Consider the following 17,906-nt stretch of genomic DNA (forward strand, 5'->3'; position numbering starts at 1 on the left):
GTGGTGAAACTCACATGCAAATAACTCTAAACGTTGAATTAATTGTTGAAGTATTTTTAGTGTTGTTTACAGTCAGGGGTAAAGCTCAAGGGGAGACCAGAGAAAGCCAATCATAAAGTGTTTGTATCAGTCAGATAATCAGACGCTGGAGCATTATGTAACAGAGGAGACAGTTGGGGAATGATTCTTTGTACTACAAGAGCCATTGGCTCTCCATGTTCTCTGAGAAGATTCAATTCATCTGGAATCATCAAAATATGTATTTATTCATAAGGAAAAAGGGTTTAGGAGTACACATTTCGACTTCTCCCACTCCTATTGTGCATTAAATAGTCTTGTATCATCTTGTTTGCACAACATTGTCTATTTCATTGTGTATCATTGCTCCATAAAATGAACTTGGGTCATTTTATGGGCAAAAATTAATATTTGTTTTATGTTGACTTGAGTAGAAGTGTACAGCAGCGTATCAGAAGGTATTGCAGAAGTTGCAAAAGTAGTAGTAGTAGTAGTAGTAGTAGTAGTAGTAGTAGCAGTAATTGGATGCAGGTGTCCCATTAAAGGATTATGTGACGTCTGAAGAACTAAGACAGAAATGGCAGTGCCCCAAAGTCCGGAGTGTAATTGCAAAGAGAATGAACTATTGGTGAAGGATTAGTCACATGGAGGATTCCCGGATTTTTTTAGAATGGAAGAAACAGAAAGGTGGGCAACGAAGGAAACGCCAAAGGCCAAAATGTGTTTCTGAAACATCTGAAGAATATGTCAAAGGACGATTGGATTACGTTTCTTGAGGCATCACTCTAGGCCCACTACAAAGACTTTTTTTTTGCAGGTGAGGCCAATTTAACATACTTCGGCCAAGACCCTGCAGTGCCATCTGAACAGGCCTGGGTCAGTGAGGCGGGATCCTCTGGCAAACCACATCTGTGAGGCTATGTTTTTTTTTCTCTCTCTCTAGGCTACTCTGGGCTAGGATCCTAAAGAGGGGGTATTATGCTTTTTTCAATCACATAGCACCAGTCTATATCACACTACAATGATGACCAAACCTTCTGTTGGTCTGTAAATGCAGTAAATTAGAATAACTGCCTTGTATAAAATTGCTCTTTCAAAATGGCTGTAGTGAATGTCTTGAAATAGGCCTCTATTTCTTTAAGAACCTCTGACCCTTTCCGACACGCCCCCTCCACACGCTGTCTGTGGCATCAGTGGGGAGGGGGCTCTGCTTACTCGGCTGGTGACGAAAGCTCGGAGGCGTCTCCAGGAGATGGGGGCGTTCCTAGGAGGACTCAGGCAAACCTATCCCTAAAATGGCTGCCATCAGAGTTTTTACAGATTACTCAAAAATACACTTCAGGCATGTTTTTAATGAGGGAATGACATATGCATAATACCCCCCCTTTAAAGAAAAGTACTGTGGGCTAAGGTTCTACCTGGTTACATAGAATTTCTAAAAATCCATTTGTATCAACACCTGACATCTGCTCTTGTGATTTCTCAAGCACCTCCTCCGCCTCCTCCATGTGAAGACGGTAGATGTGCCTCGTGTGTGTGCGTGTCCTCGTCCAACAATCACAGTTACTCAACAGCTGATGTCACTGATTAAACTGATGGGATTTTAATGAACAGAATGAGAGAAGGGAACACAAGGAACTAATAATAGGGGACGTGTTGTTCAAAAACGCAAATTAGATGAAAGATGTGACACCCTGGGGAATGATTAGGTTTATTATTTAGAAGTTACCAAGTAGTCATTTTGTATTTATGGCTCACAGATGCTTTAATAGCTGGAGGTATAATTAGAAGTAATGCTTCTTTTATCAGACTGTAAACATTGGACAGTGCAGCATGGCCTTGCATATTTGATACCGAAACCATAAACGGCATAAAGTAAACTCTTCATGGCACCTGTGTGTGATGTTCGGATCTGGCAAACCTAAGACGATATTTAACCCCTTAACTCCCACCGAGCACATTTTCTCCAGTTTGGCTTCACCCCAGTCCAAAAGCTTCTGGAAAAAAGCTGTGAAAAAGCGACAAAACTGAGACGAAAACAATGATGGAAATGTGACAAAAAAGTGAGAAAACATTGACAAAAAAATGGATGAAAAAATGGCAAAAATGTCACAAGAAATTGACACAAAATGGACAAAAAAAATACAAAAATGTGATAAAAATGTGACAAAAAATGACAAAAAATGACCAAAAAAAATACAAAAAAATGATTTAAAAATTGACAAAAAAATGACTAAAAATGTGAAAAAAATGACAAAAATGTGATAAAAAATTGACAAAAAATGACAAAAGTGTGACAAAAAAGGACAAAAAAATTACAAAAATGTGACAAAAAAAGGACAAAAAAAGGACAAAAATGTGACATAAAATGACAAAAAATTGATTAAAAAATTGACGAAAAAATGACAAAAAAATTTACAAAAATGTGACAAAATTTGACCAAAAAAAATGTGAGAAAAAAATGACAAAAATGTGATAAAAAAATGATGAAAAATGACAAAAGTGTGACAAAAAAGGACAAAAATGTGACAAAATTTGACAAAAAAAAAAAAGTGAGAAAAAATGACAAAAAAATGACAAAAAAGTTACAAAAATGAGTTGAATACCCAACGAAAAAAAATTATGAAAAATCTGATAACGTGAGGAAAAAGATCCTCTCGGTTCAGGCGGGAGTTAAGAGGTTAAACACCTCCAAAATCCAGTAAATTCTTCTGAAAATTCCCCCGGCTTCTCCTTTTATATTTATGCAATATACAATAGTATCAGTAAAGCGGACAGACAAATCTTATACATTTGACCAAGATTCCAGACATGGAGAAAGGCCCCTACGGCTGCTACATAATTGCTCCTAACAAGTTGTCCCGAAAGTTCATTTAACCATAAGTCTTGAAAAATGCATCCCTATTAGCACAGTTCATTAAGCTCATTCATGACACAAGAGCGTGCCTTTGATGGAAGCCCACATCACAAAGGCAGCAGCAGGACAAACTGTTGTTCAAAGCGAGAGCCATCTGCCACTTTTGCATGTGCTCCGCTCCGCTGTTAGACTCATTCAGGAAAAAATGACTCACAGCGACGCCTCTCAGTAAGACAAAAACAACAAGGTATGCTGTGTGAAGTCAAGTGACGCGAGAAGAGGGAATTAGGAGATGAAAAAAGATCTGTTTAATGGTAGTATGGGCGAGCATGTTCATTATTTTACTTCATTAAAGACACAGGGACAGGATTAAGACCGGGTACCGTTAAATGACACCAGTGTGGTATCTAAAAGGAAATGTTGAAAAAGTATCAAAGCAGGTTCCAAAACAAAGGAACTTTAGTGGGGCTGGGACTTTTTAATTTGGATTAATTAAGGCGAGACACTGCAGGTGAATAGGGAAAAAATGTATATTTACAGATATCAATTTGAAGCTTTTGCTGTCAATCACTGGCATAAATGTGAGAAACAAATACATGGCAAGTTTTCTGTTATTTTATCTTTTCATATAAGAACAAGGTGTTTTATGCCTAAAAATGCACCAAATTTCCCATCTTTTCGGCGACGAAATCTGAATAATGGATAGAGCTACATTCAAATGTATGGTTTCATTTATTGATGAATGAGTTACCAAGACTTTCTCAGAGGGGATTTTGGATATCTTGTTTAGTTTTAAAATAAGCTGTTTTTTTAGTGGAACATTTTGTAAAAATGTAATTTTCGCCTCATTTTTTGACATTCAAAACTCAATAAATGGGGCTTAGGGATTAGATAATCAAAAATCCCTCTGAAAAAATCTTCCAAATATTGTTCAGTCCAAGGCTGGAAAATGTGAAGTCTTTAGGTCCGACTGACGTGGACATAGTGTCGCCACAATGACAGAAAAATGTGTTTTGAGAAAAAGGCCCTTGAAATTGCATCGTCCCATATAAGTCTATGGGGGAACATTGAATCAGCGCAATATTTAAACATGTTACTGTGAAGATTAGGCATATTTTCTGTTTCCGGGTGAAAGCTTGTATGTTCAGAGACCAATTTGGCCCAAAACCTGAAAAAATTGAGTTTTGCCTGTAGTGTCTCCCCTTAATTAATTAAAGGAATTGATTGAAAAAAGGAGGAACTATGTCTCTGAGCTAGCCTGGTGTTGCCTCAGGGTCTGGAGGTGTGCGGGGATCGGGAAGTCTGGACATCTCTGCCTCAGTTTCCTTTTCCCTGTATCTCCTCCTCAAATAAGTTCAAAAGGGGGAAAATACAATGTAGCATATATATACGTCTGAAAAAGAAATACAAATCCCCTATATAAATGTTTGAATGTGATTAATTGTCAATTAAACACTATAACCTAGTCCCACCACTAAATAAGACGTAAACAGTAAAAATAGGACACAATAGTTTTCGTTGCCATATGCGCAGCTAAAGAGAACTGAAAACACTGACAGCTGCACCTTTGATAATGATTGCAGGATCATCTTTTAAATAAAGAATTTCAAACTTGAGCTCACATCTCTCAATGATGACATCACTCTTATCATCACTTAATTAACAATAACGAAAAGATCAAAAAGAACAGGAAAGATGTTAGCTCTGTAGTGCTTGACTTTTAATAACCAATGATCCGTCTCTCCTTCAACAGATAAAGATGTTAAAGTCGTTACTCACAGTTCATGCAAACACATGTGCACACGTGTGTCATGTGATGTGCCGTGATCTGCAGTGCTACTGGAGTGCGTTTATGTGTTAATGTGTTAATTAATGCCAGGCCGCATTTGAGCGTACATTTTATTTTATTTTTTATTTCACCTTTATTTATACAGGGAAGGCCCAATGTGAGTACAACACTCTCCTTTTCATTAGGGCCCTGTTTGATGGCTGAGCATAACAATACAATATTTATGAGAAGATTTTACATCTTCAATTAAAGCTCATAAAGTTCAAATATGCTTATATACACATCTCCAAGTCTAACGGTTTTAGATGTGAGAGAGGCACTAAAGAGTTGAAGTCTTTGTACTTCCTTCCATTTGTGGGGAGCGTAATAAGAAAAGAACGTCGTACCCACTTGAGCTGTAGTTTAGTTCAGGAAAAATACTTAGGAAGCCCCACTACAGAGGTGAAAGTATACTATGTACTTCAACTGTCTTTTTGTTTTGTCCATAAAATTACCACTTCGCTGGTGTAAAACTGATAATACTTGCCACGCAACATTTCAAATACATAACATAAAATCTTTCACGCACTGAAATGCATATCTAAATATGCCTTATATGATTTACATCCTACCTCACAGACAGGACATTTATGGTAAGTGTAGATACCTGCTCCTCTAAGGTCCATAAAATCACATGTGGTGTGCCCCAGGGTTCGATTTTAGTCCCAGTGCTTTTTAACCTGTATATGCTCCCTCTTGGTGATGTCATCAGGAGACATGGAGTCAACTTTCACAGTTATGCTGATGATACACAGATATACATCTCCATGTCTCCTGATGACGCCAGGCCAATGGATGCACTTTTAGATATCAAATCCTGGATGGCAGAAAACTTCCTCCAGCTTAACCAGGACAAAACTGAAGTTTTAGTCATCGGTCCTGAGGCCCAGAGAGAGAGGCTTTTCACGCAAACTACAGTCACTGTCTTATAATCCACAGGTGAAAAACCTGGGTGTGATTTTTGTCTCTGAGCTGGTGTTTATTCCACACATTAAAAATATCACAAAGATAGGTTTTTACCATCTAAAGAACATAGCCAGAGTCCGCCCTATTCTCTCTCGGGCCAACACGGAGACGCTCATGCATGCTTTTATCACCCGTCCTATCGACTACAGTAATGCCCTGCTCTCTGGTCTTCCCAAAAAGAGAATCTCAGGTTTACAACTTTTACAAAATTCAGCAGCTCATGTCCTGACGAAGACCAGGTGGCGGGACCACATTACACCGGTTTTAGAATCGCTGCATTGGCTCCCCGTGTGTTTCAGGATTGATTTTAAAGTTATTTTAATGGTTTTTAAATGTCTTAATGGTCTGGGCCTTCTTATCTTATAGAACTGCTTTTACCTGAACCTTCACGGCCCCTTCGCTCCTCCAGCAGGGGTCTCCTGGTTAACCTAAAGTCAACAAAAAGACTCATGTAATCTGTAATATGCGATACCTTTCGTTATGAAAAGCGCTTTATAAATAAAGTTTGATTGATTGATAATAAAAACCTAAACCGACGAATAAAAACAAATGTAGGAGTGGTGGTCCATCCATGTGGTGAAAGTGGACGTTTGTTGCTGCAGAAACCTGCTGTGTCCAGGCCTGAAAATAGACCTGTCTTGTATTGTGAAGAGGTCAAAGCAATCAAGCCTACTCTGTAATTCACAGAGTTTCTCTCTTTTTTATGTCCTCCCATTGGGTTGTCTTGTCAAGAGTCGTCAATCTCACCCTCTTCCTTGGCATCCACTTCTCTTTCACTGTCTAACTATAAAAGAAAATGCACTCTTAGGTCTCTCGTTCTCCCTCCAGCCATATAATCACTTTGTCAGTCATGTTGCGATTATGTAAGTAAAACATACAGTTGTAGCATTGGAGTTATTTCCTATGAAGCTTAATCTCCTGCCAGAGTAAAAGATGAGGCAACAGCGCCCTCATGTGGAGAAAAAATTGAATTACAAATGCAAAGAAACAGCATGAGACATTTTTATTAAGAAAATGCTCGTTGGGTTTATATAAAGTGCATCAAATAGTGCTCATCTCTCAAATACGCAGCCAAGATCTCAAAAGTTATACTGTAACGTAACACGTGCAGTAGAATTAATGCCAGCCCAAATGTGAGGTTCTGATTCATCGGAAATTATACAAACTTACACAACTTGGAAAGGGGAAAACAAAGAAATCACAAATCCAAATCACTTTAAAGAAGTAGAAAATGACAGGACATTTGACAACACAAACAAAAACACTGGCCAATCAGAGAGACGTATATACAGCTAGCTTTGTTCGAGCCCAGTTTGACATTTTCAACACTGTCAAAATACTAATTGTAACGCCCATTGCAGATACTCGTGTGTGTTATTTGTTAAACGCTGCTGCCGCTAGAGGGATCACAGGAGGGGGGCCCCTGAGGGCTGGCGGCTCCACTGTCCAGCAAAACCCTGATGTGGTCCAACAGAGACGAGAAGAACTGGGGCACTCCCTCGTACCCTGTGAACACAATATATTATATAAGACAGAGACAGAGCCACAGCAAACTGTATCTGCAACTGAATGGTAATAATGAGCTACTTGTTTCAAACATGGTTGTCAAAATAAAGAATACATTTTTTTCCCCCTAGTACTTGATTAAACTCTTTCTTCTGAATATTGTTAAAGCAAATATTAGTGAAAAAAAAAATATGTCTGTGCTTCTAAATATAATACAGTATTGCTCCCTGAAACAATAAACAGTTAAAAATTGGCACATTCCTTCTTACATTGTTTGTAAATAGAATAAAACCAGGTATAGGGCCTTTAATTGTATTGTTTACCATACGTATATATGTTAGTAACACTTGAAATATCAATGCTGACACGTGTAAATGTACTTTAAAGCAAACATACGCATCATGGAGGCTTTGCAACATTCTTTTGAGAACCTCAGCATTAACATATTGCTATAAATATTGTTTAAAATTAAATAATGTCTTTGTAACAACAACATAACAAGACTGAGACTCAGAGGGCCGGGATGGTGTGGATTTTGCAGCAGTGGGAATGACAAACTGAATACAAACTGTCAGTGTTACCAGCAGCAAGTGCAGAAAATCACTTTATGTGCAGAACTGCTCAAGATGTATTCAGTGATAGATTATGGATTATAAAAATAGGAAAGACAGTTTTGTGTTTCAGCTATGACGCAATATTTACTGGAAAGTGTCAATCGTGCACTTCAGCGGTAGAAGAAGAAACGGGATTACAGGTTAAAAAAAAAGTTGATTTTGCATGATAGGTCTCCTCATAAAAAGATCTTTCACAGACAATAATGTCGTTTTATGTGTTTGTTTTTTCCGGACCTGGGAATATGTTGAGGTCGATGACAGTCATGGTGTGAGTGTTCATGTTCACGATGACGTCCACTCCGAACAGAGCCATCTCCAGCTGGGCCCGGAGCTCCTTCACCAGGGCGGCCAAGGCCTCGGAGTTGGGAGTGGGCAGGCACGGCACTTTCTCATCCAGCTGCAAACGATGTTCAACAAACAAGTTAGATGGGATTAGAATTAAAGTGTGCGTGTCTTTTCCATGTCCCTGAAACAAACGATTTAATTAAACAACTCCAAAACTGAAGCCATTCTTATCGGGACCCCCCACCAACTCAAATCCTCCCCTATCTCTGATATTTAATTCTCTGGAATCCCCCTCCCCTTTCCTCCACTGTACGTACACTGTACCCTTTTTTGTCATTTGAACGCCACATACAAAATCTCTGCAGAATCTCCTTTTCCATCTCAAAAACATTCCCAAACTCCGCCCCAATCTCTCCCCCTCTGACGCTGAAACACTAGTTCATGCCTTTGTCTCCTCCAGGCTGGACTACTGCAATGCCCTCGTCGGGATCCCGGCAAAAAGTCTTCAAAAACTTCAGTATATTCAGAACGCCGCGGCCAGGATCCTGACGAGGACACCTAAGCACCAGCACATCACCCCAGCCCTCCGTGACCTCCACTGGCTCCCGATCGGTCAACGCATCAAATACAAAATCTGCCTGCTCACCTATCAATGCATCCATGGACACGCCCCGGACTATCTCACTGAACTCCCTCCGCCCATAACCAGAACACTCAGGTCCACAGACACCAACCTTCTCTCCGTCCCCAGAACAAAACTCCGGACAATTGGTGACAGAGCGTTCCAGGCGGCTGCTCCTAAACTGTGGAACGCCCTACCACCACACCTGAGGGCCCCACAGTCTCTGGAGACTTTTATAAGAGGACTCAAGACTTTTCTGTTCCCTTACTAACATTTTTAACTTCAACTTTTGTGTGCTTTTATTATTGTCGGTTTTTACTTGTGCTGTAGCACTTTGAGATTTCCATGTAAAGTGCTTTACAAATTAAAGGTATTATTATTATTATTGGTTCAGTTCAGGTTTTTACCTGTTTAAAAGGCACTTAATGGTTTTATTTTGCAGCAATACTACCAGTGTTGTGAAAAGAGGTTTTTGAATTTGATAATACACCGAATATACCAATGGACAGCTATTATTGAGTGCACTTACTGCATTCAGGTCGGAGCTGGACTCTGGTTTGGACACTTGATGACTGTTAAAGAATATGGTCTTTCTGTCTGGAGATAAAAACAGATTCATATTACACTTTACAACTTTGACAAGCTTCAACATTAGTGTTGTCATTTAGAAACTTAGCATGAAACAACTAAGCATGTATTAAACGCCCATGTTATGACAGTTTTAAGTATTAGAGCGAAGACAATGCCGATGTGTCTCACCAATTGCACGGCCATTCGCATAAATCTTATCCTAAACTTTTGGGTTAGTGCACTCCAATAAATAAACAATAAAAATGAGAGTATACAGACCACAGGGCCCAGCGGGGAAGTTCTTGAGCGAAGGTCTCTCCACACAGAAGTGCTTGTCTCCGACGACAAAGATTTTGTGCAGAACGGCTCCGTGGTTCACAAAGCTCTGCAGGATACAGGGAGGACGCACATCGGCCAGGCAGCTCTCACCGAAGATCAGGGACATCTCATTGGACACAGATACATGTTACAGCGGAACTATTTAAAAACCTCAGCTGGACTTTCCTGCTTAAATAGAGGTTCTTTGATGATCCAGAACCACTTATATGAAATATGAAAGAATGGATATTTACAGTCAGCAAATATTGCCGACATCCAGCCAAGAGAAAAACATTTATGGTCAGGTTTAACCTCTTAACCCACATGTGAAGCAAGCACATTTTGGCTTGACCCAAATCTAAACGCCTCTTAAAAAAAACATCAAAATAGCGACACAAAACGAGACAAAAACGAGGATGAAAGACACAACAAACATCAAAAAAGCAACAGAAAGCCACAGAAGACCAACAAAAAAGCCTCAAAAGAGCAGCAAAAAAGTGATAAAAAAGCAATAGAGCAAAACAGTTTTTTTTTCTAGAAAAGTGATGACAACACTGCAACAAAGCAAGGAAAAAGATTTGTTTAGATCAGTCTTGTAGGTCTTAGCTTTCAGATGAGACATTACTCTGGCCTATAGCTCTACAGTCAAGAAACTTAGATGAAAAATGATGCATGTTTGGAGACTGTATTTTGATATTTGGCTTAATTTCACCAAATTATGCTGTTTTCAACTTTTTTCAAATGCATTAAATTCAATGTCAGAATTGTAAAAAAAATATTGTCTCGAAATCATCTTGTGACCCCCACTTCAGTGTCCTACTTTGGAAACCACTGATTTAGACTGAACTCTTATCTTAACCTAAACACTAGACATATTTTAGAAGTAAAAATTTGAAATAATTCTGTAATAGTGCAATAGTGCACTCTTTTTAGGGACACCACTTACTTCATGAGAAAGGGAGCCATGGGCCACTCTGGTTTTGCAAACTATACATGGAAACAGGTAAAAATAAATAAACTACTGCAAATGCACAAATGACTAAGACATGGACAGAGACAACAACTGACGGAGAGGGAAGCTGAGGTCGTGCTCCTTCACCGCCCGATGGATTGACGATAGGTCAGACTCACTGGGGACCTCGAGATACGGAGGGCTGCAGATGTGCCAGTCTGTAAGGCAACACCAAAAGAACTGACGACGCTGCTTACAGAGAGTCTTAACAAAGCGGCAGAAACAATACAAACCTCGAAGAGAGTTGTGCAGTTTGCTCATGATGCGATAGGAGGCAAAGCGGTCCAGGAGTTGCGTCATGGCGGGGAGAGGGTCCAGGATCATTGTGCCGGGGTGGGCTGATGTGTACTTCTGAAAGAGTAGTAGAAGAGAGACTGAAACTATAATTACTATAATTAGTATAATGATGAAGGTGGACTATATTTTGGCAGGAAAAGGGATGAACTGTGGAGGGAACTGCTTGCTCTGGAGAACTGAACTAATGCTGTGACCAAGTAAAAGCTAATTAATTATACATTCATGAACTACTGGAATTATTCTTTTCCTCCTGGGAGGAGGTCAAAGAAGCTGGACCTGTTATCTCTCCTACACAATCAACATTCCCCATTCAAGGCCAAGTCACAGAGCTAAACCAGATAAGGACTGAGCCTGTGTGACCACAATTATAAACACATTAATTTCAAGGAACATGCAAATCACTGCACACACATCCCCTTCCTTGCCACGCCCCAATCCTTCGGCGTCTGCATTCATGACCTTTTCTAAATCCTCCAGTCGATAGGCGGGGGCACCCCTCCCCTACCCCACAAAAAATTCCAACATGTGACCTCGTGTACTGTGTATTTCCCATGTTTTTATGTATGTGCTTTGCCTTAACTTTAACCTGATTGTTATTTCGCATATCTTCTTTTGTGAGGCGCATTGAGTTGCCTTGTGTACAGAATGCGCCGTATAATTAAAGTTTCCCTGCCTTACTGCAATGACAATTACTACATCTACATATTGTGTCTAGTATTGTGGTATCTTGTTGTTTTTTTTAACCTGGAAGTTGGCGAGGAGCTGCTGTGATTGGTTGTCATGCTCGGCCTCCACGATCACGTCCGACAGTTTGTGGACGATAATGTCAAAAGGCCCCTGAGGCTCCAGCGGCTGGCTCAGGTTTATCTGGAAAAAAAATAAACAAAAAAGTACAGTCACTCTGAAACCTGTTCTTTCAACATGCCTTTTGTCAAGATGTCACTTGAGTCATCAGATTTATTCACCAAGATGACACACACATTCGCCACGTACAAGCGGGAGGTGGCTGCAGGTGGCTCTGACATGGAGGGCAAAGGCACCTGCCGTTGACATATTTATGGAGAGCTATTTCCTGAGAGTTTTAAAATGAATGACCACTATTTAACACTATTTGAGTGTCAAGCTGGCTGCCAATGTCAATGTATAAACTTTATTTGTAGAGCACATTCACAACAGCGCTCGGTGCCCAACGTGCTTCACATGCAAGGCAAAAAGACACAACATAAACAATATGAAAATAGAGCGTAAAAAAACACATAATAGAGTCAAAATGCAGCTCAACCTGATGTGTTTTCAGTGCGGTTCTAAAAAGTTGCTACGGTTGGAGCGGCTCGAATGTTTTTGGGGGAGGCTGTTCCAGAATTTGGGAGCAGCCACGATAAAAGCCTGATCTCCTCGCGTCTTTAACCTCTTCACCCCCACCTTCACCGAGCACATTTTCTCCAGTTATTATCCAGGTATCCAGGCATTGCCCAAATGTAAAAGCTTCTTGAACAGAGCGTCAAAATAGCAGCGAAAAAGAAATGTAAACAACGAGGCAAATGCGAGAAAAACGCAATGAGGAAAAATCTTGAATCAGTTTTGTAGGTCTTAGCTTTCAAGTGAGGTATTATGCTGGCCTATAGGCTGTAAACTCCACTCAAGAAGCTTTTAGATTTGGGTGAAGCCGAACTGGAGAAAATGTTCAGGTAGAAGAGGTTAATCTGGGCACATTTAAGAGCAGCTGATTCCCTGATCTGACCGGGGCAAAAACAGACGGGGACGAGTCCATTAAGGCGTTTGAATACAAGCAACAAAACCTTAAAGTCTGCGCCATCGACACCCATCACCACCGACCACTCCCCACATTTTTTCATGGGCAAGGAGGCGAGTTGTCTTGCCCAAGGACACAACGAAGGGAGGCAGCCGAAGTTGAAATTTGAGCAACAACTTATTTCATGTAATAATTATTTCATTTTATGTCCACGCACACTTACCTCCACTACTTGTATTCCATGCCCCCTGTTGAAAAGATGTACATTAATAATAATAACAATAACAATAATAATAATAATAATAATAATAATAACAATAATAATAATAATAATAATAATAATAATAATAACAGTAATAATAACAGTAATAAATTATAGTCTACAACATTTTTGTTTTATGTTTTGTGTTGTGTTTTGTGCTACTTTTATTTTGACCAAATATATTACTAAAACTAACTACTATTCAACATGTTCTGTAAACTTATAAAACGATCATCTACTTCATCCAAAAAGTCACGTCAACTTACGCACAGAGCTGGCCAAACGCATCCAGGTTCATCCTCCGTCTCTTCTTATCGCTCAGGTAGAAGCCCACGCGGCGCCCGGACATCCTCGCTGTGCGCCGTCTTTCTCCTCTGCGGCCGCGGTACCGGCGAAGTTTAACTTTAACAGCAGCACGAGCGCACACTCATCCCTCCCCACCCCCCGTTTGACACCCAGCGCACACACACATGGCCTCCCTGACAGTCATTCCTGTTCTTAACGCCCGAAAGCACTTCCTTGATACAGCCGTCCAATAAAAATGCAACTAGGGAGCGCTCTTTACGCATCAAATAATGAAAGAGAAAGTAAAAAAAAAAGAATTCGTCGAGGAAGTGGCTGGGTGTTCGCGATCGTTGCAGGGGAATGGTGTTCCTTGTTGAAAAGCATTCTGTGTGATAAGGAAAGAAGTCTTTGTTTATTAACGAGTAGCGTTTGGAAGTTTTCTGTAGAGCTGTGCGTAAAGGTTCATCTGAGGTCACCATGTCCCGCGGTTCGAACGCAGGTTTTGACCGACACATCACCATTTTCTCACCGGAGGGCCGCCTCTACCAAGTCGGTAAGAGAGTGTTGGTCACAAACTAGCCAACTACTTATCCATGGCTTTCGTGCTTCACCATTTCGTGGTAGCTTGAATGAGGTGAAAAGCGTTTTGACCAGCGTTTTGTGTGTATTGTTGCGCACGTAGCTTTGACAATGCACAAGGCTAATTACTGGTAAATGGATGCTATTCATCTTGCCCATTGATAGCTTCCATTGCTCAGTATTTGGCCATTCTAGGAAACATTTAATAGACTGTCAGACCTTTTACGCACATTTGTAGAAAATGTCCACAAATATGACAGTTTGTGCAGATGCAGTTATTTTAAATCACGTTACACACTCACAGTGCTCACACACGCCGCATGTTCTCCACCCTCCTGATATTTTCTTTTTGCCCTGCATGACATATTGTGTAGCGCTGCGTTCATAGAAAAACGTGTGTTCTTTTGCAGAGTATGCCTTCAAAGCCATCGCTCACAGTGGGCTGACATCAGTGGGAGTGCGGGGCTCTGACTCTGTAGTGGTGGTCACACAGAAGAAAGTACCAGTAAGAAAACCCAGACACAACTCTCAAACCAAATGATGTTACGGACAAATGTGAAAAAAAAAAGAATGAACAGAAGCATTATCAGCAGAAAATAGCTTGGTTTTTCAGTGTAAAATGACTCTGCCTCATGTACAGGACAAGCTGCTGGATTCGACCACTGTGACCAACATGTTCAGACTCACTCCGCGGATCGGCTGTGTGATGACGGGACACATTGGTAAGTCACGGCCAGCACTTGGTGTCTTTTTAGAATGAACAAGACTAATCCTATTGCTCATACTTGAGTACTACTGCATTTACTACTAAAGCTAATACTGATACAACTACTACTACTGCAGCTTCCATGACTTCTTCATTTGTTCACATGTCCTTAACAAACGAACACATCATCTCCAGTGTAAATATAATCAAATAAGTAAAACCTTCACAGTGTATTGTTTTATGTGTGTGTGTGTGTTACAGGGGACAGCCGGTCCCAGGTGCACAGGGCTCGGGTGGAGGCGGGAGAGTGGAAATATAAGTTTGGATATGACATTAACGCCGACGTGTTGTGTCGGAGGCTCGCCGATATCTCCCAGGTTTACACTCAGAACGCTGAGATGAGGCCTCTGGGCTGCTGTGAGTATGAGACTGGGGATAAGTAAAACATGTATGATGTAACATTATGGTGTTCATTTTTCTGATTAGTATGTAAAGGCAGGTGATGCCGAAAGACGTTACCTGATGATATTCTTGGGCACGGCCACAAATGGTCACAATGGGAGTCTCCATGGGGGAAAACGATCCATACATTTTAATGAAGAGCTGTTTTATCACTTACAGCTCCACAACTACTTAAATACATTCATGCCAAAGTAGTCCAACCACATAATAAAACTTACGGTACAGTGCAATGGTACTCCATTGGAGCTACTGTTGAACTAGGACAGCCATATAATGAGTTCATTCTACTTATGAAGGCTAGGCAGACCTTCACGCTTTCAAAAAATTAAAAGTGTGCAGGATCCAAAGAACTGTAAGTTGTGAAAGCAAAAAGATCCACACAGCTTGAATCAATCAATTGTTTTATTAAGTGCACCACAAAAGTGACGTTTCAGGCCACAAATCAGCCCCTTATCAGACAAAAAGCAGGAGGAGAAAACACCGGTATTTGTAGTGTTAAGTAGAAGTTTCCATAACTTTTAATAAAGATAAAGGTATTAAAGGTATTGGAACATCTTAAAGAAACTGTACCATATGACGGTCTATTTCTGATGCTTTGCATGGCTTGTATATTGGTTGTGTACAACTTGAACTGCACAAGGGTACCTTTTGTTTTGAGGAAAAAAATATTTTGTAAATTGTATTTTTCAGTCATGTGACCTCATTAGGGGCACTACAAATACAGGTGTTTTCTCCTCCTGCTTTATGTCTGACGAAGGGTTGATTTGTGGCCCGAAACGTCACTTTTCATATATTATTTTTATTGTCCATTGGCCTATAGATTATGCCAACGCTGCATGTTGAGCACTTGCGTAAGTGAATGTTATTAAGTAAATGCTTCGTATCCTCACGGTCAGACATCTGAGAAATCCATGGCCACGACTGTCAGCAACAAAGAGACAAACTACATCACGAGTTGAATTGATGAATGAATGAATTGGTTGAAATGTGGATCGAGGTGCAGCAGTTGCACGTGTTTCAATCAGTTCGACTCCGTTGTTTGCCCCTTTGAGTGTCGTTGCTTAGGGAGTGGCGTCAAGCCAACGGCCCTCTGATGGTGGACTGACCGTGAGGATCCCAACCTACAAGTAAATGGACGTTCACATAGTTTCTCAGCAGAGACGGTACATTGAAAAAACCTGTAGACGGTCACATGCTCGTCAAAAGAAAGTCAAATTTGGCTGCTCGATTTGTTTGGGATGATGCTGGCATATAACTCCATAAATGTCCTTATTATTGTCAACATTGATGTTATGTTCCTTAGGTATGATACTGGTCGCCATTGACCCGCAGCAGGGCCCGGTACTGTACAAGTGTGACCCGGCAGGTTATTACTGCGGCTTCAGGGCTACAGCGGTCGGAGCGAAGCAGATAGAGGCCAACACTTACCTGGAGAAGAAACTCAAGAAGAAACCGGAGCTGACCCACGACCGAACTGTGCAGGTGTGGACAACATTAGGATGGAGGCCTGCGTAGAGTCAAAACACTACACATAACGGCGTAAAATATGAGATAATATGGTTTAGCGTCAGGACACCCCAATAGGCCAAGAGACCCCATGAAAAATATGACTTTCAATCTATAATAATGAGCCACAAGCCAATTTTTAAAGTCCTTAATTATTCAGGATTATTATTCTTATTTGGATGTGTCCTTTGGGTCATTGTCTTTGTGAAGCAACCCTTGAGTGTCTGATATAATGCTGGCTCAGTGAATTTCATGCTCTTTCTTTATGATGCCATGTCTTTTGTTAAGTGTCGCTCCCACCGCCTTTCAAAAATGTGTATTTCGTTGCTTGGAGAAATCACTGTAACTTATTCATTCATTCTCATTTCCAAACACTTGACTCACCTCTCCATTTGCAGTTGGCCATCTCCTGTCTGTCGTCAATCTTGTCTCTGGATTTTAAGGCCACTGAACTGGAGATCGGAGTGGTCACCAAGGACAAACCAAAGTTCAGGTATATGCACAGCGGGTGGCTCGTTGTTTAGGACTTTTGGTTTTGCTTGTGCTTTAATGAATCTTCCCTTCCAACAGGACACTCACCGAGGCAGAGATAGAGGCTCATCTGATGGCCATCGCTGAGCGGGAGTAGCTATAGCCACTTTAAAAGGGTCAAGTGTTTCACTGGAAGTGCTGTGTGATGTGAGAATACTCCAAATACTAAATAAATGTGGGGGAAAGAAATGTTGCTCTGTTGTAGAGAGATGCTTCTTTGTTCCCTATTCAAAGGTTTGGGGTCAGTTTGCTCTCACGCCCTGGCTTTTGCACTGATTCAACTTTTTTCCTGTAGATTTATACGACTAATCATTTTGCAATCTATACGAATACATTACATATGAAAACACTGAGTGAAAGAAAACAGTTTACTTTTCTGATAGTGATAAGTCAGTAATCCACACACCAAATGTGTTTCTCCCCATTCACCTGTGGGGTCTAACCTAAAATGTTATAACTTACACTTAGTAGAGTCATGTAGTAGTAATTAATACTGTATAACTACAAATAGGCCTATGGAATGGAATGATAAACATATAGAAATGAGAAATTAAAGCAGGGAGTCACATCCTTTTTTTTGGCCAGCAGGTGGCGTCGTTTACCTACAGCTCGCACACGTAAAGCAGTGCATTCAAAAACACTACATTATTTGTCCTCTAGGGGGCAGTGGTGTGTCTCTTTAGGACTTATGTATTTTATAACATTGTCCACCTCGTTGTACTATTCTATTCACGGAAATCTATTTTGACTCGAGGAAAACAAGTTCACCTGTGCGTGGGGTGGGTGCGTGTGTGGGTGCGTGTGTGGGTGTTTGGGTGTACGTGTCCGACCCACTGCTCAACTTATTATGCAAACATTAGTATGAAAATGGGAAACAAAAGATATAACAATGGCAATTATAAGGGCTGGTGCACAACCTTGTTTGGATA

The 17,906-nt window shown here is 40.6% G+C and overlaps 2 protein-coding genes across 3 annotated transcripts; one reads left to right on the forward strand and one right to left on the reverse strand.

Moving 5' to 3' along the window:
• Positions 1-6,998: 6,998 nt before the first annotated feature.
• LOC306966186 (inositol-tetrakisphosphate 1-kinase-like) lies at positions 6,999-13,323 on the reverse strand. 2 transcript variants are annotated; one of them, XM_079560855.1, is made up of 10 exons: positions 13,175-13,323; positions 12,870-12,894; positions 11,638-11,760; positions 10,830-10,947; positions 10,653-10,754; positions 10,531-10,571; positions 9,546-9,711; positions 9,226-9,293; positions 8,024-8,186; positions 6,999-7,175 (listed from the first exon to the last, which is right to left on the reverse strand). In XM_079560855.1, exons 1-10 carry the CDS (start codon positions 13,255-13,257, stop codon positions 7,051-7,053), a joined length of 1,014 nt encoding a protein of 337 aa, XP_079416981.1. In that variant the 5' UTR covers positions 13,258-13,323; the 3' UTR covers positions 6,999-7,050. The 2 variants fall into 2 exon arrangements, with proteins under 2 accessions (XP_079416981.1, XP_079416982.1); XM_079560856.1 differs by lacking the exon at positions 12,870-12,894 and having other exon boundaries at positions 13,179-13,289.
• Positions 13,324-13,488: 165 nt separating this feature from the next.
• On the forward strand, positions 13,489-17,151 carry LOC306966201 (proteasome subunit alpha type-6-like). The gene is made up of 7 exons (XM_079560874.1): positions 13,489-13,746; positions 14,183-14,277; positions 14,413-14,494; positions 14,740-14,895; positions 16,244-16,422; positions 16,845-16,939; positions 17,017-17,151. Exons 1-7 carry the CDS (start codon positions 13,671-13,673, stop codon positions 17,072-17,074), a joined length of 741 nt encoding a protein of 246 aa, XP_079417000.1. The 5' UTR covers positions 13,489-13,670; the 3' UTR covers positions 17,075-17,151.
• Positions 17,152-17,906: the final 755 nt, after the last annotated feature.

This window comes from Gobius niger, assembly GCF_951799975.1.
Source record: "Gobius niger genome assembly, chromosome: 1".
Classification (NCBI taxonomy): Eukaryota; Metazoa; Chordata; class Actinopteri; order Gobiiformes; family Gobiidae; genus Gobius; species Gobius niger.